Source organism: Pocillopora damicornis, chromosome 1 (genome assembly GCF_964200805.1).
Source record: "Pocillopora damicornis chromosome 1, jaPocDami1.2, whole genome shotgun sequence".
In the NCBI taxonomy this organism is placed as follows: Eukaryota; Metazoa; Cnidaria; class Anthozoa; order Scleractinia; family Pocilloporidae; genus Pocillopora; species Pocillopora damicornis.
The window spans coordinates 15927881-15953949 of NC_142670.1; the positions used below are offsets into that span (position 1 = coordinate 15927881).

Consider the following 26069-nt stretch of genomic DNA (forward strand, 5'->3'; position numbering starts at 1 on the left):
CTTAACCCGTGGCATGAAAAATCCGATTTCAGGATACGTCATTGAAACGCGGCGTATGGAAACCCAGAAATTTCCTTACACTTTCAGATTTGCCGCAAATAATGGCGTACCGTATACGACCGCGCGGTCAGTCAAATTGTCTTTCTTTCGTGTCTTTCTAAAAAGTTGTCTTTTCCACCGTGCGAACAGTTTCACTCGGCATTCTTGTCCCGAAATTCCACGGTACTAGACGAATCGATCTGTATTCTAGAACCCGATTTTCCACGGCACAACGAGAATCGCGTAGTATTTAAGAACCCGAAATTCCACGGTACTAGACGAATCGGTCTGTGTTCTAGAACCTGGTTTTCCCATGAGAATGGCTTGATATTCGAGAACCCGAAATTTCACGGTACTTGAAGAATAGATTCGTATTCTTGATTTTGGTATTCCACAGTACGAGAAATTTCACTCGGCATTCTTGATCCACACTATATACTATCAGGTGTTCTTGGAAAAGCAACGAATTCTCCCGACAATTTCGCACCCTCTTACTAGTGTATTTTTCTCAGAACCTTTACTCTAAAACAATAAATTATTTTAATATCTAATAAATAATCCTCAAAATGGCCAATTTACGGAATCTATTTCATCATGTGATGACTAACAACTAAGTTTAACATTATGCGCAAAAAGGGAAAAAATTTTAGATTGTGTGTTATAATTAAATATACTAAGCTAAAAGTGCTTAATGTTTGACATGGATGGAAGCAACATTTTCAATATTTACATAAATCATTACACCACGACAATAATTTTAGTATGATAAAAAGACATTTTTTCATCAGTCAGATATGAAGACAAGAATAACAAAAAGAAATGTCTATACTCTAATATTAGAGAGTAATAAAATTTTATCAAAAACAACAATAAATTCTGAGCAAGTCATACCATGTTAACAACTTAGTGAGCCCTGGTTATTGACTGAGCTGGATAGTGCCTTTTTAAAGCCAATTCTTTAACATAAAAGTTGTTTGAAGAGCACAATAATTCAAGAAGCTTGTTTGAAATCATTCCAATAAAATTAACTGTGGCATATCCAAAACTGTTGCATTCTTTATAAAGGTCTTCAGTACATCTAATATTACTTCAACAATAAATGGAGTTGATCGCCACAAAATTCTATGTTATATAAGGTTTCTTCCCACAGATTTTTTAACTGTTTGCAATAGCTGGCAGATTATGTTCCAATCAAGATGAGAGAGAGAGAGAAAGTGGCATCATTTGTTAATTTTTCAATTTGTGAAACCAGCTAATGCAATATGCAAAAAAAAAAAAAACATTTTGTGAGTTGGGGTTAAAAAGGAACCATTCACCCTAATACCCATAAACCACCTTGCCATTCTGTCAAATGAACCGAATTATAAACAGAAGGCAACACATACAAGTTATGTAAATAAAGAACACTTAGGCATTAATTTAGTCCCACAGTGACTGTAGCCGTCTGTTTGGCCTCCTCCGGATTGTGACAGGGCTGGTGTCCACCATATGGAAGGGTTCCCCATCGCTTTCATTACCACTGCAATGTTGTGGGGACAGTGGGGAGGGAGGAATCCTATTTTGAGAAGGAGACCTCTCAGGAAGGAGTGCCCATGCAGGTGAGGAAGTTGGTAGACTGTGTGTGGATGGCTCTCCTTCTACTCTTGTATTTTGTGGATGTGAGCTTCAGGAGGAAGATGGCTGTTTGTCAATTTTCTCCTGAAGTCTCTTTAAGAGAGGAGATAGCTGTGGACTACGCCACAGTGGTGACCTCACAACTCACACATCCTTTTGACTGCCCTCACCATTCTCCTTGCCACTCATGAAATTTGCATCAATTTATTGCAGAGAAGTCTTCCCTGATTTATTTCTTCTGTCAGGTGGATTGTCAAGGTATTGTTGTCTTTTTATTTCATAATATCTTGACACAGCACCTGGTACATAAAAATAGTATTAGGCTAATTGCTTATTATTTATTTATTACCCAAATTCATGAAAAAGTCTTTGATGAGAATCTTGTCCTAACATTGAAAGCTACTTTTCTCAAATTTATCCATTCGTTCTCTCAAGTAAATGGCAACCTTACATCAACATTCGATGAGAAAGTCAGGTTAGGTCATTTTCAAATTCAACTTATTAAATTGTTTGATATGCATCAAATGTGTTTCATAAGTTTCATTCAACAGGAACAATAGGGGTCTTCTACTAAAGGCAAGCACAAGACGGGTTACGCACCTCAAAAAGCTCTGTTTTAGGGTACTCTAGACAACAAACTCTCAGATGAATTAAACAAAAGTTTAAAAAATTTCTTACAAGGTGACCACATTTTGTTGGACCAGAAAAGTAAATTGCACGCATACTCTAGTAGCACATTTATGTATGTACTTTAAAGAGAAAATCATATGAACACATCACTTACACTTGATAGTTGACTTTTCAGTCATTGTTTTCCTTTTCCAGTTCCTTACAAAGAAATCCTCGAACAGCACTGTTGTGGGCAGTATCAATGCTACAAAGGAATGTTATAGTAGTAATGCTTTGTTAGAAAGGTGCATAAAGATGAACAAAATTAAATAGAGGTTTAAGTTAGTGACCAAGCTTGTTTGGAAGGTGATAAAATTTTTGTGTGTTTATGAACTGAGACTTTGTCAAGATCTGTGAAGATGTAAAAAGTAAACAAGGCCAATTGCTCAGCATCTTGACTAAAATAAGATATTCACATGGCCAACAAAGTTTGCTTGTAGGAAAATGCTTGAGGGAAAATCACAGACAAATAAAATCCTGTCTTCCCCATTTGCCAGCCAATCGCAAAAAGTCAGTGGACTTTGCAGAGAGCTGGAAACAAGTCACTTCAAGTTGTTTTAAATGACAGAAAAGACCACAATACACAAGAACACAGGCTTCTCCATCTCCTCGCGGTTTGCTTAAATCAAAATGGAGGACTATTAAGCATTGTGTAAAATCTTTTTTTGTCTTGTGAAAGTAATCCTTTTCAGTCACAAGTATGCAAAGCTTTAATTTGTCCTGCAAATTTTAATGTGGCTTCTTGTTCTGACATGTGCCACCCCTCTAGGAGGGACAATCTCTTAACTTTGGTTGTCCTTTTTCCACACCTAGAAAGGGAAATTAAGTTCTTTGACTACACCCTTTGCAAAGTCCACTCCCTTAACCAAGGTTCCCCCCTCCAGGAGATGGCTGATGATAGGTGCATTTCCAAAACATTCAACAGACGAACTCTTAATATCCTGAATAGATATCTTTTACTCACCCTTCACTTCCACAAAACTAAAGTTTAACTTCTTGTTTGTTGTGCAACAAGTGCACATCACCCTTAAATTCAAACAAAATTAGTTATAAGAACATTAACGTTTCTTATAAGAACAGTGTATGTGGAATCAAAGGTGAAAAGTGAAATAAGGGAGTTAAGTTCAAATTCTAATAATATCATGGGTAACAAATTATTCTTACAATTGTGCAGTTTTCTAAAATTTCTAGCCAGAATACAGGATGTTTTGTTTACAAAAACAAACAACTTAGGGACAAATAAAGAAATAAATGTTTAATCATTTGTCTCATGACATAGAGTCAGGCTATCAAAAGTTTAACAGCAATGTTTCCTACTGCTACACTGCTAGTCTTTGTCAGGCAGCAAGTTTGAATGTTTACATGTTACTATATGTAGTACTTTGGTGTTTTGTCATTGGTACGTTGTAGTACTCTGTCCTTGGTGCATTTCAATCCTCGTTATTATTCCGACTAGCAGATGTTATTCCCTCATACGTCCACTTTGTTACTGACCGGCTGTGATGCTTTTTAACTTTAGCCATCCACACTTCAGAAATTTTGACCCTGCTCTCTCTATTGATGTTATTAGGGTAAAGTTTTATGTGGATGGCTTCTTCAGCAATAATGACAGCAGAATTTAAATTCCTTAAGCATGGATTCCCACAATCAAAAAGCATAACAGCTAGTCAGTAAAAAAGCTGACCTACGGGAGAACAACATCTGCTGGTTGGAATAATAATGAGGATCAAAATATCCCAATGATGGAGGGCCAAAATGTACCAATGACAAAACACCAAGGTGCTACATTAGCAACACATAAACATTTGACTTCATCACCTGATGAAGAAGACTAGCAGTGTAGCTGTCGAAACACCCAATCAAACTTTTGATAGTCTGACTCTAAATCATGAGAAAAATGATTAAATGCTCATTTATCTATTTAACCTCCATGAACAATAACATCTTCTTTAACTTAAGGACATTTTTGTAAATTATTACAGAAAAAAACAATCTATACTGAACTATGTGCAGTAACCTTTTTCAGTAGCTTTAAAACTAAATTGCAGAAGTTGATTTTCAGGCACTATTGGCAAATGATGTCTGACATTCTCAAAACTTCATACACTGGAGCAATTTTTGAGGCCGCCCCACGAGTATTTATTATTCTCGGCTTAGTTTCAAACAAGCCATATGACATGCGGTATTAACATCACAAAGAAGGGAATACTGTCCCACAAGCTTAAAATACTTCCCATACCAGAACCGAAGCTTAAAAGGAAACGCCTTTTGCTACAGTGCTGGAACAAAAATTTGCACAAACCTTTGGTTGCTTTGGAACAGGCCCACGGTGGATATCCTCTTTCTCGGTCGACTGAGGTTGGCGATCGAGCTTGTGTCGTACAGTCTGTAGTTCGGTCTTCACCTCAGCCACTTCTTTACAAGCGTTTTCCAGTTCCACGCTCAAACTGTCTAGTTTGGCATTTTGCCGCTTTACTATATCCCCCAGTTCTTTGATTGTGTCGAACAACTGTCGAATTTCTCGGTTTGAGACCAGCAGGTTCTCCCGATTTCTAATAGAATCTTCTCGTAAAGGCTCTGGATGGGATGGAACTGCGCTTGATCGGGCGCCGGTTGATGAGCTTGAGCCGAATGGTCGTCGACTCAAAGTGGTACTGGTATTACCACTCCGGAAGAAAGATGCAGCCACACCGATGTCAAAACTAAAATCGTCCAGCGAATATTATGAAACGCGTCCACAGGTCGAACGACGCTTCTCTTTCCCTTCTATTTCGTCTAAGCGACCCGTAAGCCAATAATCTACTTCTAGAGCAACCACGTGAGTAAGACTAACCAATAAGCGCTTTCTCATTGAATGTCACGCATTTTGTCGGCACTTAACTATGCAGCATATTAATCGATTGCTCAGAGTTCTTCACCAAGGAAGCATATAGGTGAAAGTACGGATCAATTAAGAAGGAAATTTTGTGGAAACTGCGATTCTTGGTTTGGGAAAAGCTTCTATTATGATCACATATGTGAAAAGTCCAGTTTGCAGAGATTAAACGTGAAAGGTGAGTTGAGTTAATAATGAGGTTGATCTTTCTCAACATAGGTCGACGATAGTTGAAATTCCTGAAAAGTTTTCTTCAGTCCTCATAGTGTTTTAAGCCCGGGTCGCACAAGATATAACACTCTTGATTATTTGCGATGGATCAAAGTTAAGCCGTTTTGAGAGAAGGAAGAATCTTGTTCTGCGCGGGCTGGACAGAACTGAAGAACCCCTGCGCATGGTAGAGACTCGCGCGCGGGGGAAACTGGGGACGACAACGTTAAACCATAGCAACACGTACGTGAAATGGCGGAGTTTTCGAAAAAAAAAATGAACAGCGCGATTTTTTTACTCCAGTTAAGACTTAGGTAGAACTTGCGCGCTTTAAACCTTCGCCAAAGACCGACTGATAAGAGTGCTAAGACATATCCCCTGAACACAAACCAAAATTTTACAGCAAAGACAAGAGTCAAAGATCTCTGCTGGAACATCTGAAAGCATCACCAACAGTTTTTTAAATAGTAACTATCACCTGTAATATCAATTAAGCTCGGCTGTAACAGGTATTACAGGTTACGGGTTACAGCCCCTAATGACAATGCCACATGCACAGTACTTTTACAGCTCTGTCCAGGCTGTCTGTTATGGGCTGTGTTTATGTAATTACATTCAAAACTTTGTTGGGGCAGGGCCAGGATTTTTCTGACTTTTTCCTATGTATCAACATAAGGTCCACCAATCAATTACATGTACAGTACTTCAGTTCTCTGTGGAAAATGACATTCAGATGTGGAAAAACACAGTCTGTTGCTTTACAATGTTATATGTAAACAGCTTGATGCAAATTGACCTTTTTAATAATAATAATTTTTCTTTATATGCTTTTGTTTTACTTTTGACTCTTGGGTACACACACCCGTTTGTGTGTAAAGGTTGTTATTTTATACCCCAGGAAATACACCTGTAGCAATGCTATTGCATGTTGCTCTCTAAAAGGAGCCTCACTGTATATCAGCTCATTGATGCTGATCGATCTGATATTCATCTTGTGTTGTTAGTCACTCCTAGAATTGGTGAGAAGTTCTACTGTAACCACTGCAAGAAAAGTGAGCAAAAGTACCTTCTATGAGCATCAGACACTATATGGTGATATTGCATGTGGATTCTCTAGTCAAAATGTGGAGCTTGAGTTAGACATGGACTCTGATTCAGAAAATGAAGGTGCTCTTCCTTGTTGGGATGATGAAGACTGGCAGTTCTTCTCAGAAGGAGATTCTAATGGTGGTGAAAATGATGTAGATGATGAAATGTTACCAGAGGAGTCCTCAGTGGAAAAACATGAAAGCTCCATGCAATCAGAACAGCAACTCTTGGTTAGTTTATAGAATATTATTGGTTCATACGGCAAACTAATACAAAAAGAGCAGATCATAACATTGCCATCTCTCTTAATGACCCTCATAAAATGGCTTTTGCTCTTAAATCACTCTTCTTAGGTAGCTTAATCTCTCATAAACCAATAGAAAAATGTTTTCTGGGGATTACTTTTCCAACTTAACCTAGGTTTTACTGTTTTATCTTAGGTAAAAATTTAGATGAGGCAAGTGCCTCGTCTTGCCTCAGGCTACAGTGTGGCTACTGCCCTGCTTTTATGTGTAAAATTTCTTTTAGTGAAATATTTTGATATTCATTTTATTCACAAGTGATGTAAATACAAGCAGAATGATGTACATGTATACTGAACCTTAAGTACTATTTATTGCTATTGTTTCTGATGTACTGTTATTTCATTTCAGGAGGATGATGTAGAGAACAATACGCAGAGCTTTGAGTATTCTCATGAAATGGAAAACAGTGCAAAAAAAATGTGGTAAACAGAAGGAACCAGGAAGTGATTGCACAGAACTGAGGGCTTTGCTTTTATTCTTACTTCTGTGGCAGGCAATGTTCAAAGTTGCAGACAGGGCTATTGTTCTACTCCTAAAGTTTTTCAAGCTGTTCTTATCTGGTATTGGTAAGATGATGCAAGCAGAAGTTCTTATTAACTTTGCCAAGATCATCCCAGAAACATCGTACATGATTCGAAAAAATCTTGGCCTTCAGAAAGACAGTTTTATTAAAAATGCAGTTTGCCTTAAGTGTAAAACTCTCTATAATTTTGATGAATGTGTTTGCCAAAGGCCAAATGGTGAGGTTGTATCAGCAAAATGCAGTCATGTGAGTTATCCACGCCACCCACACCAAGCCCGAAGGAGGCCATGTGGTTCCGTTCTGATGAAAGTTATGAGGTCAAGAGCACGAAAGACATTCTTGTATCCTAGGCAGGTTTACTGCTTTAAAAAGGTTACTGATTCATTACAAGACCTTATTAACAAGCCAAACTTCATGGAAAACTGTGATAAGTGGAGAAATTGTTCCACTCAGCTATCAGACAATGTTCTTGGAGACTGTTTTGAAGGAAGAGTTTGGAAAGAGTTTCAGTATGTGGATGGAGAGCCCTATCTTGCTATACCAATAACTTTGCTCTCATGTTGAACATTGACTGGCTTCAGCCCACTCTCTTGATGGTTCAAAATCCATTTGTGTCATTTACATGGTTGTAATGAACCTTCCAAAAAAGGAACGCTTCAAACCTGAAAATCTTATTGTTGTTGGAATAATTCCTGGGCCAAAGGATCCTAAGCAATATATCAATTCCTTCCTGCAGCCATTAGTAGATGACCTTACTGACTTGTGGGATGGAGCTATCTTAGACACAAACATTTCTGGAACTGGGGAGATGTTCTGAGCTGCTATCTTAGCTTTGTCAAGTGATATACCAGCAACTTCGAAATGTGGAGGTTTTATTGGCCATACTGCAAAGAAAGGTGAGTGCTCAAAGATGCACTATAACTAGAGTGTTTTATACAATTTTAATAATAACTCCTTGGTTATTTTTTTTTTTGTATTTGTGTATGTATACCTACCAACTCACATGTCTTGGGAATAAAAAAACTTCAATCTCAAGTCAGCCCTCACCAGCTGACCAATTCCTCACACCCAGCAGAAAAGTTTGAGCTAATACATCCTCTGACTGAAGGGAAGTGCTAGAGACGAGGTTGTGTTTTCATGTGTTAGGAAGTTTGGAATTTTTTGGAACTGTATTTGAAGTCTTTGGATTATCTCCAGATATGATCAGGTTCTCTATCAAAAATCCTGGCACTTGTAGGGTAAAAATCTCGCACCCTTGGCTCAAAAAAAGGTTGGCAGGTATATGTTTGTTGTGTGTGTAAATACATGCTTGTTGCACTGGCATCATTGTTTATATGGTGTTTTACTATATTTTCAGGATGCAGCAAATGCTTGAAAAAATTTCCAACAGCATCATTTGGTGATAAACCTGATTTCTCAGGATTTGATAGAGAAATCTGGGAACAGCAATCTAATGAAGACCATCGAGCATCTGCAGAGAAAGTTTGCCAAGCTAAAACACCAAGTGATGCCCAGAAATTTGCCTCTTCAAGTGGAGCACATTACTCTGTCCTGTTCCAGCTTCCATACTATGATGCTATAAGATTGGCACTGATTGATCCCATGCATAACTTGCCTCTTGGGAGTGCCAAACATGTTCTTAAGACTTGGACTGAAATGGGAATTCTGAGTGAATCTGACTTGGAGAGAGTACAGAAATGTGTCAATCTTGTTAAGCCACCATCTGAAATTGGGTGCATCCAAAGCAAAATTTCTGAAGGATTTAAGGGATTCACTGGTGACCAGTGAAAGAGCTGGGTATGTATTTACTCCTTTTTTGCTTTAAAGGGAGTAATACCCAGTGGACATCATGGAATGTGGACAGCATTTGTACATGCCTGTCAACTGCTTTGCAGAAAAGTTATCACCAAGGAGGAGTGTATGGAAGCTGACCACAAGCTGATGCGATTTTGTGTAATGTTTAGAAGCCCTCTGCAGGAAGGAGAAGTGCACACCAAACATGCATCTTCATGGCCATTTCAAGGATTGCATTCTGATTATGGACCTGTTTTCTCTTTTTGGTGCTTCTCATTTGAGAGGTACAATGGAATTATTGGAGATTACCATACAAACAATGTTAATATTGGTAGGTATTAAACTCTTCTCTAATAAATTAAAAAAAATTAAAATTTATTCTTTCAAACTGGTCTTTCCTTTCTTGACATTTTGATCGAACGCAGTCACTCCATATTCTTTGAAATAAAAAAAAATTATGTGAACACTCAAACCTCCATATTCAAACATATATGTACATGTATACATGTTACATAAATATAAAAGTTTAAAGCAGATGGGCCATTAGGTCTGTGGCAACAAAGCACTTATACAGTGTAGTAGCAAAACTCATTAGCTTTTGACCAGACCTGAATGGCCGACCGACCAAACAACTGACCGTCAAATTAAAAACAAATAATAATAAGTCCACAAAAGTATCACATAACTTTTTATTATTATCAAAATTTTATGGTGGACTTTAATTTTAACCTTGCACCTGCCAGAGGCCTGATACCCTGTTTGTGGCATGTTGCTTTGTGTAAGCCTTTGCATAATGCCTAGATGTATCAGAATACATTATGAACCATATGTTAACTGGTTTTCGTTTTATTATCCCCAGGAGTTCAAATTATATTTCCAGGAGGCATGGAAGAGTTCTAGCAACTTATGGATTGTGAAGGCAAGCAAAAGGGAACTTTACTAGAAGCAAGTGTCCGTGTCCAGCAGTTCTGCAACATGGTTGAATCTGAAACTGGCAGTCCAGTGAATGTTAACCTTAGTAAAACTGAGACTCAAGTACCACTACCACCAATCAAAAGGGGATGCAATTGAAAGTGATGATGTGAGGAGACTACAGAAGACTTACGAGGCCATGTATGCTGGTGGTAGAATCATCCATGTTTCCAGCTTCTGTGATAAGTTCAAGCACCTTTTATACAAAGGATACCGTTGTGCAGCAGACTTAGCTTAACCAACAGCCTTTGATGACTCTAGTAGACCTGCTATCATTAGGGACTTTCTGCAACATGATGTGGTTATCAAAATGGAGAATGGAAAATCTCAAAAAATCACCCACCTTCTAGCATTAGTTGAATGGTATGCTAGGCATCCTCAGTGTAACAGGTATTCAAAACCTGTAGAGATTTGGGCGAATCATTTCGAGTCAGTTATTCCAGAACATGCCTTTTATGTGCCAGTGAGAAGATTCCAGTCTAGCTGTGTCTTTTAAATATCAAGTTCCACTTCTGTGCCGTCAGAAAAAGTTCATGAAATAATACCATTGCCAAACTCAGTTAGAGTCTAGCATTATGGAGCTTTAATTTATGGAAAGGAAAACAGATTGCAGAAAGTGGATTTGGTGTTGGTACTCTCTCAATGAACATCTGTACATGATTGAGTCTTAAGATACATTTTCATTTCTAGATATTTACATTCTGAAACATGTTCCTAAGTTGGATCATGATAAGCTGAATTGGTTGACAACAGCAATTATTTTGGTTACAGACTGAAATAAATCAGTGATCACATAACATGACATGTTAGATTAATAAGAATATTGTATTTAAATTTTTATGTACTGTCACAATTCAGTCAATTTGCAATTAATGTCATTTGATTATGCTATTGCCAAAAGTGGTTTGCACAAGTAGTTCTTTAATATAGCAATAGGTACCAAATGTATTGTGTGATCATGTACAACAGTTAGTGTATGAGAAGTTATGGTATAACCTCTCATGAAATAGCTGTAGTTATTTATTTTTGCGCAATAAAATATTGAAACTTTAGTATGGTTCTTTAAGGGAAACCCAAAATATTGCTGTCAGTGTTTCATATCATTTTTTATCAGTTTTTAAATGTTATATGTATTGCAATCCAGTGGCTAACTGTTGGCCAAATAGCAATTTTATGCAACAACAATAACAACAACAACAAATTTATCGAAGTATTTCCTAACAGTACATGGCATTACCTATTAGTTGAGCTGAAGAAAATACAATAAAGCTCGAATCATTGAACAAAAGAAGTTCCCAGACATTGTTAGTAATTACGTATATTTAATATGCTATGTTTAATAGATGAGCCACTAGGTTGTGCTAAAACTTTTTGTCCAGATAGCTGGGTTGTTGACTGATGTCATGTATCATATGCCGTGAAGGATAAGATTGCCATCAGCAAAGCAACTGGTGCAAATTATTTTCCAACTTTAATGTTCAAAACGTTAAAAAAATCGGAAAGACTGAAAAAAACCCTAATAAGTTTAGAATTACCAAATCGGATCGACTGGCACAAAGTTCCTTTTACATGAAATTAAAAACAGAAGGTATACTTAACTTTAGTTTAAACACTGAATGCGAAGGCGCAACAGTATAGGAGCGAACAGGTATCCCGCCTTAAGCAATAGGTGAAGGTGCGAGAAGATACTGAAAAAAATACATTCAAGCGAACGCGAAAGCCCGGATAAGCAAAGGAAGGTGAAGATGTATGTGCGTAAATTGATGATCTCCAGAACGTAAACTTTTTAAAAAACCTTGGTACTTGAGAATGGAAGAAGGCTTTGAGACCCACGACTGACGACACGAATTACCGAAGGATAATGAACTGATAGTGAGAGATCGCTAGAGATGTACAACTGAACAGTCGGCCATATGTTCTCCACGCATTTTTAACTATAAAATTCTGAAGAGACAAAAGAGCACAAGCGCTTGTGGTTTCCAAGTAACGTGCTAGGACAAAGGTACACAAAATACATTTATTCTACGACAAAATACATCCGTGCCTTTAAGTATCAGACCCTTGATATTCTTTGGCGATTAATGTACACAGGGCGTGACTTGTCATGACACGCCGTGTCACGGGTGTCAGGAACATGACACTCTCCGACACGCCAAGTTTCCCGACACGTTGCGTTCCGATCTGCGACTCGTCGGGTCAGTCGTGAAATATCACGGCTCCAAAAATTCCACGAAATTACTCATTTCACGCAGTGCAAGGGAAAAAACATATTCCAGCTTCGCAAATCACTGAAGGTTGGGTAAACCACAACACTTTGTCACGCTCAAGACTGTATATTATTTATTATCAGACAAGTTTTGTGCCTTTTCGGTCCTGGATTTGCTTCGGAAGTTAACCAAGGGTTTTGTTTCCTTTTTTCAAGTTTCATGTTTAGGCTTGTTTAAGTTATAAACTTAAGTTTGTGGAAATAAACACTAAAGTAAATTAGTCCACAACGAGATTAGGGAAAGTTTTTGTTTAAAAAGTTTTTGTTTGAGGTCACTTTCATACTCTGTTTTATATCATAGCGTTCACTTTTCTTTACATTTCGAATTCTTGTGTAACCATTTTAAATTTCGTGACAACTAAAAAGGCCTATTGCTAAGGCTGTTCATTTTATGCAGAAAAATGGAGACGAATTTTTCTAAACCGATGCATTTTCCAAGTGACTTTTCCTAATCCAAGTGTTAACGCTTTAAAAAAAAGAAAACAAGAAAGAAGGCAAAACATCTCTGAAATTTGGAAAAGAATTGTCGATGAGAACATTCCCCTCTTGCCTACTATTGTTTCTTTCGTCCAATTATTTTCAGAGCTACTGTAATTTAGAGCATTTTGTATCAATTTTAAGTCTAATTCACTTTTGGTATATTATTGTTTTATAGAATGACGCTAGCTCACTCTGAAGGTCTCGTTCCACTATCGACCTTAGATTAAAAAAGAAAAAAAGAATTCTGATAGTTTTCAGAATTCGTGAGAGGTATATACTGACACAGTGGAGAACGCTGAAGGGGCGCTCTGATTAGCTTGTCAAACTCCGAATATTCTCAGTTTTTCACCGCTGGGAGATTTGCGCGGGACTTGCGCCCGAAAGCATTGTAATCGTTGCAGGAATAAGTTTGGCTTTCGTATTTGATTTCTAAATGGCATAATACGTTTTGCCGCAGTTTGCAAGTTAAACCCAGGTTTTAGATATTTTTACATTTAGTTTTCGCGTCTTTATGACTTTTGTTACCTTTGTTGGTCAACGTTTATGGCAATTCCGTTTGCTGTCCACGATTCCAACCTTCACTTGATAGTTTTTGGCAAGTTCAAGCACTCTAAACATTTTCTGTAACAATTTAACGACGACTCCATGGAGGCACGTCATTGTTTAAAAAAGTTTTTCGCGTTCTCTCAACATCGCGAGTAGTTATACACGACGGTAAACTGATAAAAAAAGTAAGCTTCATTGCTTAGCTATCCCGGAGTAACGCACGTGAGATTTGTACTTGTAACAGTTGCAGGCTAGTAGGAGTTAAAATTAACTCTTTGTGCCATGTCATCTCACTGTTTTCGTACATACTACAAGTACGTTCCGGTAATAGGGTATGGCGAAAACCTAGAAAAAAATTGTTCCAACTTCGCAAATCATGGAAGGTTAGGAAAACCATGACCCTTTGTCACGCACAAGACTATATTTTATATATTTTCAGACATGTTTCTGCCTTTTCAGTACTGGATTTGCTTTTGATTTTAACCAAAGACTTTGTTTCCTTGTTTTCAGGTTTCGCGATGAGAAATTGACAAGATCGAATGTTAGAAATGTACAAGATTTAAACGTGAATGTAGATAAAGTTGAGTTAAAGTAAAAGCCGTTTGACGCGAAAACGTCGCAAGAGATTCCAAGCTTAAGGGAAAACATGACGCCTTGATAGTTTAAAAACTTTTTTTGGGATGATAATTTTTGTTTTTAAGATTGTGTTTACGATAGCACAGGGCAGTGGCGCTACATGCTATCTCACCGATTTCAATAAAACTTTGCCAGTTTAAAGGGTCTACCCCAAATTCAAAAGACAAAGGGGTTTCTGTTTTGGTTTTTTTCCGGGAGGATATTGAATATATGAAGCTTTCACTGCGATGGTATTTAACCAATTACTCTGAGAATCTGCACACTTATTATTACATCCTTAGTTAATGTGTGACGCAAGTATCAGCCAATTTAATTTACGTCTTATCAATCAACAGTGGCAAATGAACGACTGCGTTTTTAGACTTTTCGATACATCCAAGTATTTGACAACTTTGAGGTCAAATATCTCCCCTTGCCAGAAAGGTGTAACACTAATCTTAATTCCCCTTTATAATCCATCATCTTATCTCTGAAAACTATCAAAAAAATATTTGGGAACTACCGAATTTTCCTCTTGGATGCCCTTTAAGATCTGCGACTGTGACAAGTTTCTCTCAACTAAACCTGTCACGCAATTCTGGCTCTAGCCGTTCACTTGACAAAATGAACCTACATTTTTTAGCTCTTCATACAAGATAATTGATCAAAGAAAGCTTAAAATTTTGAAAAACTTTCGAGACTGCACAGTTTACAATAAGGAAACTGTAACAGGAGAGGATATTTTAAAGTCGCATGTCGCGTGCTTGTTGACGGCCAAGTTCATATGTGTAACAGCTTTGTTTTTTTAGACCGCGGATGACGGGAAAATCGGCCCCCTCATTTGAAAGGAAATATCAGTAGCCCCATAAAATTCATTAACTACGCCATGTTTCTAGAAAATAAGACTGAAAAATGTTTTTCCACTTTCCACCATCAAAAAATTCCACGCAGAAATAGTATTTGTAGCGTGACTGCTTGACCTTTCATGAGTAACAAAAATTGTTCGTTTGTTTGTTTTTTTTTTTTACAAGAAAACACTTCTAGAAAGTTGTTAATCTTTCTGTTATCTTCTTTGCCTGTTTTTTACTGCAAATATCGTCTGCATTTGCTATCATTTTCGCTGATTGTCTTGGCCTTTCTTGCGTGCACGTGCGAGCCAGTTGGTATACAGCACTCTTTCGAGTTTTTTTGCGTGGTGTCTGGCCAAGGTGTGTAGGTCTGGCTCGAAAGATATCTGCACACTGCAACACAGGTTCCTATGTTTTCTCCTTTCTCTTTGTTTTTATTTCTATTCTCTTTCCTGTATTATCACATATGTATGTTATTTTAATTCCCTCAGTGCGTTCCCTCAGATTTGGAAGTAGGCTATGAAAAGTCAATATTGACCAGAACTAAAACCTTTTCTATCACTATTTGTTTCTTGAAAGAACCCCTGCTATTTATGACTTTCTTTCTCAAGAGAATGTGTTTTTATTTGCCATTTATTTCCATTAGAACATGAAACTAAGTCCGATAAGTTTTTTTGTTTCGTGACTCCAAAAAAACTGTGTTTGCGACAACATCAACTGAGAAATCAAAAGCAATTCCGCCCGAGAAATTCGCAATTTCTACTGTCTCATTCTTAATAAATTTTACAAATCATGCAATTACACTCCGGCAACACTCGATCGAGAGAGATGTAGATTTACATGTAGTAATAGAATGCTTGAAAAAAAAATGTAGATACTTTACGATCGAAGGAAGCAAATAATCATAGGGATCTGCAGATTATTATGAAATTGTTATCTAGCAGACAGCAAGAACAACGCGCTTGAATAATTCCTACGTAAAGCCTTCGGGTCACGCAACAGATGTTAGTTTTGCGGAGTTCTGCATGGAAATGTTCAGTGGTATGAGTTCTGCATGGAAATGTTGAATGGTAAGCGGTAAGTGACGACGACAACACTGTTTTAATTTTATTTTCGAGGTAGTAGCACAGTTCTTAGTTTAATAGAGCTATTGATATTTGCTCTCAAACGAGAGTGCACACTTTCTCGTCTGTAGAAGCCGAAGTTGTAGCACGCTGGAACTTGAAACAAACGTCAACCGACACGCAGCGTGTGACTTTAAAATCCCCTAAAATGAGCAATGATGATGATAAGCAATCAACTTATAGACTGATAAATGCTTTGTGCCATACAAAAGTCATATTTGCTGATTTTAGCAATCTCGCGCATAGTTTGTCATAGTATAATTGAAGCGTTATTGATTTCCGTGATTTATCCTGTTGCTTCATGTTTGAATAATTTTTTCATTCTTCCATAAATATTTATTGGGCTCCCGCCCCACTTTACCCCCGACTCTTTCGGCCATGCTCCCTTTAAAGGTCTTCAATTAACAACAAGAGAGAAGAGATTTCTATTTCTTTTTCTCCTGTCTAAGTAACCGGGATTTATATTATCCGCACGCGAAGGACCTCTTTAAATCTTCTGACAATTTTTCATTACCAATCTACTTTGCGACAAAGCCTTGTTTCGTTATTTATTAATATTTTTCTCGGATATATATTTATTAATATTTTTCTCTAGACATGTCACCTGACCTAATAACTGAATAGTATCTTATGATATCATCAAACTAATTTTCTCCATATTCAATGCCTTCCGTCTAAGTCCCAAACGACAAAATCTTTGTGACTCTTGTTTTTATACCCACATCCACTTTATTTCAACACGATATTTGTTAAAGCTGGCGCTTATGTGGTCTTGCATCTGAGTACTACGTTTACAATGACTTATAAATTTCTGAAATACTTAATACTGAGCGCTAAATACCGAGGTCATTAAAAATATAAAAAAATCGTCATTACTTAAATCACAAAGAATCAAACGCCCAAGTGTGTCAGCATTTTCCCATATTCTAATTCATTTTCTTTAAATTGAGCTGCCAAGCTGAAGCACCAAAAAAAAAAAAATAAAAGTATTTGCGACAAAAAAAGAAAAAAAAAAGCACTAATATCTTTTTTTTTATGCTTCATTGTTCTAGCAACATTCGGACCAAATTACGCGGATTCCGTCAATCAGTCTATATTTAAAAAGTAAATATGGCTGCCCAACCTTCCTCCCCGCCTCTTCCTTCCACACTAATACTCGGAGGCTAGTTAGGCTGAGAACTGATGGACTGGGTGGATACATCATAAAGTTTGTCTGATTGATGACTAAAAAGCCTAGCCTTAGCTATTGATATTTTTTAAAACAATAATACACTTTGTGACTTTGGTGAATATGTCTGATCATTGCAATGTTGTAACTATTACAATTATCCCTGTAATTTCCCCTCATCGACTCTTTGCATGGCCTGCATGATTAAAATTAGAAAAACAAATAGTCTTCACTTTTGACTTACAGCCATCCTAGATTGGTATTGTTCATAAACATGTCTTTTGGCAAATTCTCCAACTGGTTGTTGTCCAAGTGTCTGTCAATGAATGACGAAAGTTAGTGCGTGTAACAAGTGTTTAGCCGTATTACTGATATAAACGTATTATCATTACCACCAACATCTTTAAGTGGCTAGAAATGTTTTTGATAAGATAAGATAAGAACCCAGGTTGCTGATACTGCAACGTATTTATATTTTCAGGTAAATCTGTCAACTCCATTATTTAGTCATCATGCGTAGTTGTCTTTGAAGACATCCATAGATGACTTGGCCATTCGTCAATCTATTATTTTCAGCAAAAAGGATTTCAATGTCGTCATGGGAAACAACATGATGTTTGAGTTTCTTGAGTGGGTTCTTCCTTACAATATGAAATAAAGGGAGAACGCGTTTGAATTAGCTTAGACATTTTTCGTATTTTTTGGAATTTTTGAAATTTTCTTAATCGATCTCGCGAACGAGTTTCCGTGAACCAAGCAATTTGTTAAAATTTCCATTTTCAAGTGTTCGGCAAGATAACGAGCTATTTCGTGGAACAAAACGATATTGAGGAATTTTTTTTTTCATTGGAGGCATTGAAAACAACTGAACACTTTCAAATTCCTCTCCTCTCCCTCCCTCTCCTCCCATCACCCATTGTTGTGATACATAAGGTTTTACGATACAAACTGACATGTAGTGTAGACCTCATCATAAGCCAGGCGATATTGATTTGTTGTACGGTGGGGGTAGGGTAGGTTAAGATACTAAAAGAAGTTCCAAAGTAAAAAACACTGAACTAATGATACAGAATGTCTGGAATACACAGATCTTTGCAGGGTAGTATGAGGAAAATTCCCTGTGTTTTAACTGTTTGACGCGCTGCCTAGTCTAGGTTTCCATACGAGAAACTTAAGTCTTTGAACGTGCACAGAGGTGGATTTTCATGATTTTTTTTTCTCCTTCCAAATTGAAGTATTATTCAGTAGAAAGTCGTCGTTTACAAACTTTTTTTCGTGTTCTCTAAACATCCCAAGTGGTTTGTATACGACGGTAAATCAATAAAAAGGTATGGTTTATTGTTTAGCTTTTCGCCTCCCGGAGCAAAGAGAGACGTGAGATTTGCGCTTGTAATCGTTGCAGGGTAATAATAGTTAAAGTCATCTCTTTGTGCTGTCTTATGTCACTGATTTTGTATATACTACGAGTACGTTTCGGTAGTCGGGTAAGGTTAAAACCAAGGGGAAAACAAGTTCCAGTGGCTCCGCAATCATTGAAGGCAAATGTAGACAAACCTCAGTTGAAGTATAAAGCTGTTTTTGACACGAAAATGTCGCACGGGAGGTGACATTGAGGTGTTTACCAGAAGTATTTTGTTAGTCCATTAAGCTCGAGGTAAGATGATTCGGAGACGCTCGAAAATTTCATTCGTGGCGGAGAAGGTGAGTTCTTTACCCTGTTTTAAACAGGGGCATGTTCCGCAACGTTTTGTTTCGCAAACTTTAACCTCCGGATTAGTGTCCTTTTGCTTGGAGAAATAGTTTGTTAGCATCTGTTAGCAAAGTTTTAAAAGTGTTTTCAAAACCATTGTCACCTATCGAAGAGCCAAAAACAAAAAAAAGCGTTTTGAAAGTGAGCCATAGGTTCTTTCCTGTTTCGAAATGAACTACAAATTCTTGGAGAGGCATAAAAGCGAGAAAATCCTATGAAAACAGCCCAGAAAATGGCAAGCAAAAGTTCAACCAAACAAGACAAAGAAGCGACAACAGAGGAAGTGCCAGGGTCGATAGTCATATATACGGAAGAAAAAATAAATATCTTTCAACGCGATGTTAAACATTCAGTGCTTTTACTTGAGCCTCATTTCTTTCAGTTTTGCCACCAAAAAGGTAAAACGTGTAAATTATTTTCCTTCTCGAGCAAATGATTTGGAAAATTTGAACAAAGATGATTAGGATAGACGGCTTGTAAACTCAGTGAAATACATCTATTATCCTTGATATAGTATGAAGCTTGTTTAAAAGGTTGAAAACAAATGTAAAAACAAGCACAAGGTACAAATAAAGTCGTCGAAGATTCAACCGTGTATGACTGACCATGCTTTCTATTCGCTAACGCAATGACAGTTCCAATAGTTGACTTTGAAATGGCTTTCTGGGGCGCGCGCCCAGGATAAAAACAAACAAGATTATAACTGTTTTCTTTTTTTCTTATTTTCATTCATTACCTGACGAGGGAATTCCGCGTTAAATTACGCTTGAAAACCGATATCGCACGAATCGCGGAGCAAGTGCATTTTCCTTCGTATTTATTTACCTAAATTTTCCTACAAAAAAACGCAGGAAATGGCATTTCCGACACCCAAAATGTAAACATTTTCTGCCCTCAGACCCCTTAGTTTAGACGGTCTTTAGCGCTCGAAATTATCTTCTCGTGCGTTCACCTTAAAAATCTCACGCTTCAACTTCTCGAAGAAATCGGAATAATTTTACAGAGTGATTACTCGGCGAACAATAACGTGCAATAATACCCACCAGCGCTACGCTTAAAAATACATACTTATCAACAATTTGTCAGCGGTTTGACGGTACCGGCGTAATTCGTAATTTCGTTCGTCGCTACATACGTGCATTGCATGAAGCAAAAAGGTTTGTCGAACGTAATGTATTAGTACGACCCTTAGAAAGCCAATATCACAATGACAACGAGACTTTTTAATATCATAATTCCCCCCGCGGTGGATATTTGATTAGATAAACTAAAAGCAAGGAATTAGACAGGAATACCGAACGTTACGTTTGGCTTTTCGATTTCATTTAGAAATGGCATGATACTTTTTGCCGCAGCTTTCAAGTTAAACCTAGGTTTTTGATGCTTCGTGTCAACCTAAAGACAGGTGTTGAAGAGACTAAATGAACACAATTGTTATTAATTTGGAACACGTGATTGTCGTTTTGCTAAGTTTAGTTTTTGCGTCTTCTTGACCTCGTCACCTTTGTTAAATAGTCATATATTGTGAGAGAGTATTTTTCACATCCCAATAAAGTATTGGTAGCAGAGTGTCAGAGTGCCCAATCCGCCATGTCATAACATAACTTAGATACAACGCGCGCTCTGATTAATAAAAAATCTACTGTAATTTCCATGTAAAATCAAATAAATCTGAAATACCTTCCCGTCCTGCTGTCAAATGGTGCTACTACTGGCGAATTCCTAAAGTTTAATTTGCTAAAAGCTTTTGCTTTGAAAGAAACGAGGAGAACACTTTGAACGCCAAAAACAACCACAAAAATTTAACTTTTCTAACAATATCAATGTCACCGATTGCTCTGTTTTAGGCATTTTAAAGTGGAAGACCTTCAGAAACTCTCCACTAAAGCTCCCCAAGCCACTCGCCAATCTCAGGGAAAAACTTGATATGTTCTTGCTCAAGAAAATTGCACCGGAAAACTAAATGCATTTTCCTTTAGATATTTCTGAGAATCTTATCTACTGGATATGTGAAAAAAAAACCCTTCGAAAGTAGATGTGCACTTAAGATTTTTGGAAATTCCGTTTGCTGTCCGCGATTTCAACTTTCACCTGATAGTTTGCCAAGTTTAGGCATTCCAAACACTTTTGTAAATTTTAACAACGACTCCATGGCAATTTTAATTCAAGCTAAGACAACTTAAGCAAATTTTGTTACAGGAAAATAGTGTACCGCGAGTAAACAAAATAGTTGGACGACGCTTGAATCAGTACACACGAAACACGGCTCGATGTTATTGTCTTTCGATTTCTTCGCTTTCAGACGTGATGTGGTCTAGTAATGTTATTAAATAATTAAACGTTAAATCCTCACAATGAAAATAAACTCCACCAGTTAAAATCCTACAACTGAATTTACTTTTCAAAATAAAAACCCTTCCGCAAGTAATTAAAGCTGCTTTCTATGCTTGCTAACTTTAAAAGCTTTCCGTACAGACTATCATGAAGAATTCTTCACTAACACGTTATTGTTTATAAATTGTTTTCGCGTTCTCTCAAAATCCGAGGTGGTTTATATACGACGGCAAAGCGATTCTTAGCTATCCCGGAGCAACGCACACGAGATTTGCGCTTTTAGCCGTTGCAGGGTAATAGCCATTAAAATCACCTCTTTGTGCCATATTATCTCAATGGTTTCGTATATACTACGAGTAGGTTTCGGTGGTAGGGTAAGGCTAAAACCAAGGGAAAAATTGAACATGTTTTAGCTCCGCAAATTACTGAAAGTTGGGAAACCACGACCCTTGCCACGCTCAAGACTATGTATTATATATTTTCATTTTTGTGCCATTCGGTCGTGGATTTGCGTTTGATTTTATCCAAGGCATTTGCTTCCTTTCTTCACGTTTCACGTCAAAGGCTTTTTTAAGTAGTCAAGTTCAATTTGTTGGGGAAAATCGCCAATGCAAAATCGTTCACAACGGAATTTAGAGAAAAGTTTTTGTCAAAGGTTTTTGTATGAGGCTACTTTCATATTCCATTTTATATGATCACAGAAAACTTTCTTTACATTCTTTACATTTGTAACCTCAAAATCTCTCGAGAAAGACGCAATTTCTTTGATTCAATGCTGTACACACTCCTCATCCACTAAATATTCCTGCCACCCCTAACAAATTTGAAAAATATTTTACACCCAAAAGGCTTGGAAAAAGGACACAACGGAAACAACCTTAATTTAAGCGCCGGAAAATAATGGATATCAACAGGGAGAAAAGCGTTCTCCCAATGCCTAGTGTTGTTTCATATTGCAAATCAGGATTTCTATTTGATGATTGGTAACAAATTTCTGGGTGCCGCTAGTTACTTCCACTTTGCTGAATAGCTGTAGGCTATTAAGAATTTCTAAAGAGGAAAGACTTAAACTAGAACAATTGGTATCCCGCCAATCTGTTTCGATGTAATTTTTGAATATGAAAGCGATCTTCGCAGTAATAAACAGTGCTTAAGTAGTGGTGAAGAGAAGGCCTGTACGGGATTTGAACCCATGACCTCTGCGATACCGGTGCAGTGCTCTATCAACTGAGCTAACAAGCCAAGGGGGAGCTGGTCACTGTGTTGGTTCCAAATAAACCCTGAACTTAAGTAGTGTTCATTACTGCGAAGATCGCTTTCATATTCACGTCTTTAACCGCAGTTCAAATATATGACTTCCATATATTCACAACCGGTGTTATTTTTATTCCTTTTCTTCTATTTTCTTTCTTTTCTTCCTTTCTTTTTTTGCGATTAAAACGCATACAAAACATCTCCCGCAGTATCACTGAATTTCTTAGTACGTGCATTCTGACTCAGAGAAACCGAACGCTAGAAAGGAGATTTATAAATGTCTTCGAGATAGCGCAGAAGCTTCTAATCAACGTATAATAGTTCGGAATGTATGGGCTTTCTCAGTTTCCTTAAATTTTCGGTAAATTTACAACTGCAAGTCATGTAGTTATTTGGGAACCGTGACCGGCAGTCGACCTCAATTTTGTGTCAACGTCCATGGCTCTGTATTCTGAGACCAGCGTTAAAGATCACCGAACGCTAGACATGAGATTTATAAATCACTTTGGGATCACTTTGCGGTTCCTCGTCGACATATGATGGTTTGGATTGTGTAGGCTGTCTCAATTTGTTGAATTTTTTAGAGAAATTTCAAACTTCCGTTCATTCAGTAGCTTGAGAACTTTGATCGGCTGTCGATTGGGTAACAAAAGTGCACGAATATATTTACGTCAAACAAAACTAACTTTACAGTTATGGACAGAATATGGTTTCATTCTAAGCTTAAGTCACAAAATCCTTGAGCCTCCTTTTTGTAAGATATTTGCCTCCCTTTTGTACCGGCTTCATATGTTTTTTCAAGTAAGCTTTCAAGATCGTGTGCTCGTAAGTTTGTTTCATCTATCCAAATTATTGTTTTCAAAAGACTCCACTTCAATAGTCCCCCATTTGTATATTATCGCGGTGAATGGAGAGCTGATTTGTCCGTGAATATGGAAATTTCGGCGAGAGAAGAAAGAATTTCGTTTTATAAAATGTCGTCTGCAGTACATACTTGAGCACCCATTTCAAACCTTGTTTACCCATTTCTAACTACATGACCACACAGCTAAAGAGGTTTATTTCTAGAGCTGGTCATTTTATGAAGAAAAATTATCATTTAGGGAGACGAGAAGTAGCACATAGAGTAGAGGTCAAAACAAAGGAGAGGTGGATCCAAGGGTACTGTGCATCAGCATTAGAGGAAAGAGGACATATCGGTCATTTAGAGATGAAGCATTATTTGTCTGTTCAGTAGATTTGGATTTAAAGCGTCTTTTGAATAAATGAAGAAGAGTATAAACTTACAAGTACGATAGCAAGATGTTTTTGCTGAAAATGTCTGATGGTAATCCCTTCAACTGATTGTTGTTCAACCGCCTAACAAAAAATCATTTAAAGGCGGTATTTAGTGGGTTTCACCAATTAAGGAAGGTCAGGAAACACATAAAATGCTTGCAAACAGACTGTTAGCGTCAATGAAGCGATGCTTTTTTTAATTCTGCGATAAGAAAACGAGCTATACTGTAGAACAAAATGACTTTGAGGGTTTTTTATTCGAAGCATTAAAAACAACTGAACACTAAAAAAAAATTAACATTTTATGATACGAGGAGTGGCACATAGGGAGAGGTAGGAACAAGGGTGCTGTACATCAGCATTAGAGGAAAGAGGACATATCGGTCATTTGGAGATAAGGAGTTATTTTATGATCAGTAGATTTGGATTTAAAGCGTCTTTTAAATAAATAAAGAAGGGTATAAACTTACAAGTCCGATAACAAGGTGTTTTTGCTAAAAATGTCTGATGGTAATCCCTTCAACTGATTGTTGTCCAACCGCCTAACAAAAAATCATTTAAAGGCGGTATTTAGTAGGTTACACAAATAAAGGAAGGTCAGGAAACACATAAAATGCTTGCAAACAGACTGTTAGCGTCAATGAAGCGATGCTTTTTTTAAGTCTGCCATAAGAAAACGAGCTATACTGTAGAACAAAATGACTTTGAGAGCTTTTTTATTCGAATCATCGAAAACAACTGAACACTAAAATTCCCCTAAGGAGTAAATAGCAACACAAATCGTTATAGGATGTAATATACTTATACGATTATAAAAGGAAAAAAAAATAGAAATCAAAACTTTAGAGCAAGCCCTGCTTTATCGCCATATATCTAGCTTTTCTTTGACATCTGCAACCTTCTAGAGGTTAGATTCCTGTTTTTACACCAGTTTGAAGGGAATACATCGATAAATCAGAAATCGTATAGTGCTGTTAATACCAACATCCATCAACTTAAGTGTTTAGAAATTCGCCATTCTCTGGATAAAATTGACTATTTTTAAGATTTTACAATCTCTTACTTTTTTACACCCCGGCCTCCATTTCACTAAGCCGAAAGTATGTCTAACGGAAAGCTATGCAGCAGGTTGTTTACTCAACTACACACCAAGAAATTTTTCCAACTATGTTCAACATGAACGTGTTATACGGGTTATAATGCAGATAAGATACCCTTTTTTTCATCAGGACCCAGTTGTTTGAAGCCCTATTAGCGCTAACCTATGGTTATATTTTAATCCGGGTTTCTTTATTCCTTCATTCAAAAGCCTTTATAGGATAATTTTTTATATCGCTTTTAGAGCATCCAGTCATCACAACCTTGACAAAAAGAAGTCGATTGAATCTTTTGTTAAAGCTTTCAGATCTGAAATCAGTTTCAAACTAGTCACTGGTTATCTTAACCCTGCTTAACCCACCCAGTAGATTAAGGAAAAGGGTCTTAGTTAACAATCAAAGTTGTTTATTGCTCCTGCAAACTTTCTGTGGCCAGTCTCTTCGTCGGTTGTAACCCAAGTCCTAATTAAGATGTAGCTACATATGTGTTAAATAGGCGCAGTTTGAAATGCGAATTTATGAAGCTGTTAATCAATCAATGGAATGTGGAAACGAATTTAGCTTACAGCCACCCCAGGTGAGAGTTGCTACTGTGTTGAATACCCTTGGTTTTCAAAACGGCTAATGACGAATACTAATATTTATTATCGACATATCATTGTCAGTCCCTGTTAGGATATCACTGCCCTTTTAAATTGAAATGCACACAACATTATCTGTTCATCTTAGCCTACAGCCAAGCTAGGTGAGTATTGTTCCTGAAAATGTCTCGTGACAAGTCGTTCAGCTAGTTGTTACTCAAGCCCCTGTTTACAATTTCTTTTTCATTGTGGATATCGATCACGGAACGAATTTTCCGAAACAAATGCTTCTCTCAAAGGACATTTCTAAGTCCAAGTGTTAACGCCGCTTTATTAGGATATAACCCATAAGATGCGACAGCACCCACGCATCAAAATGCCTACTTTCCAGGTTGGATTCCATGCGTTCCCCTTACACCAATATGAAGAAAGACTCCAAACTTACATATTTTTTAGCTTAGTATTGTTACTGAAAACTCCCGATGGTAAATTCCTCAGCTGGTTGTTGTTCAACTGCCTATCAAAAATAAGTTGAAATATTTTTAATTGTACGGTATACGACAACAAAGTTCAAAGAATAAGAGGCTCGAAAAAAACTTGTTACTTCTTTTCTCATACTCTGATATAAGGGCCTAAAA

General features: G+C 37.2%; 1 protein-coding gene, 1 long non-coding RNA gene and 1 pseudogene across 4 annotated transcripts in view; 1 reads left to right on the plus strand and 2 right to left on the minus strand.

Moving 5' to 3' along the window:
* Positions 1-518: 518 nt before the first annotated feature.
* LOC149052305 (uncharacterized) overlaps positions 519-26069 on the minus strand; it is a 65259-nt gene continuing 39708 nt past the window's right edge. The window contains exons 1-4 of one of the 2 annotated variants that reach the window (XR_016182670.1): positions 4625-5946; positions 3287-3348; positions 2438-2527; positions 519-1952 (exon numbers count right to left, since the gene is read on the minus strand). This is a non-coding gene — a long non-coding RNA (uncharacterized LOC149052305). Of the gene's footprint in view, positions 1953-2437; positions 2528-3286; positions 3349-4624; positions 5947-26069 lie in introns of those variants that run through there. The other variant, XR_016182690.1, reaches the window with a different exon arrangement.
* Positions 6440-11378, plus strand: LOC149052306 (uncharacterized; annotated as a pseudogene). The gene is made up of 4 exons (XR_016182605.1): positions 6440-6726; positions 7150-8220; positions 8682-9449; positions 9978-11378. The product of XR_016182605.1 is annotated as an uncharacterized LOC149052306 (transcript).
* Positions 17378-26069, minus strand: part of LOC149052307 (uncharacterized) — a 104935-nt gene continuing 96243 nt past the window's right edge. The window contains exon 12 of the mRNA XM_089192742.1: positions 17378-17453. Coding sequence (XP_089048868.1) covers positions 17378-17453 — 76 coding nt within the window. The remainder of the gene's footprint in view (positions 17454-26069) is intronic.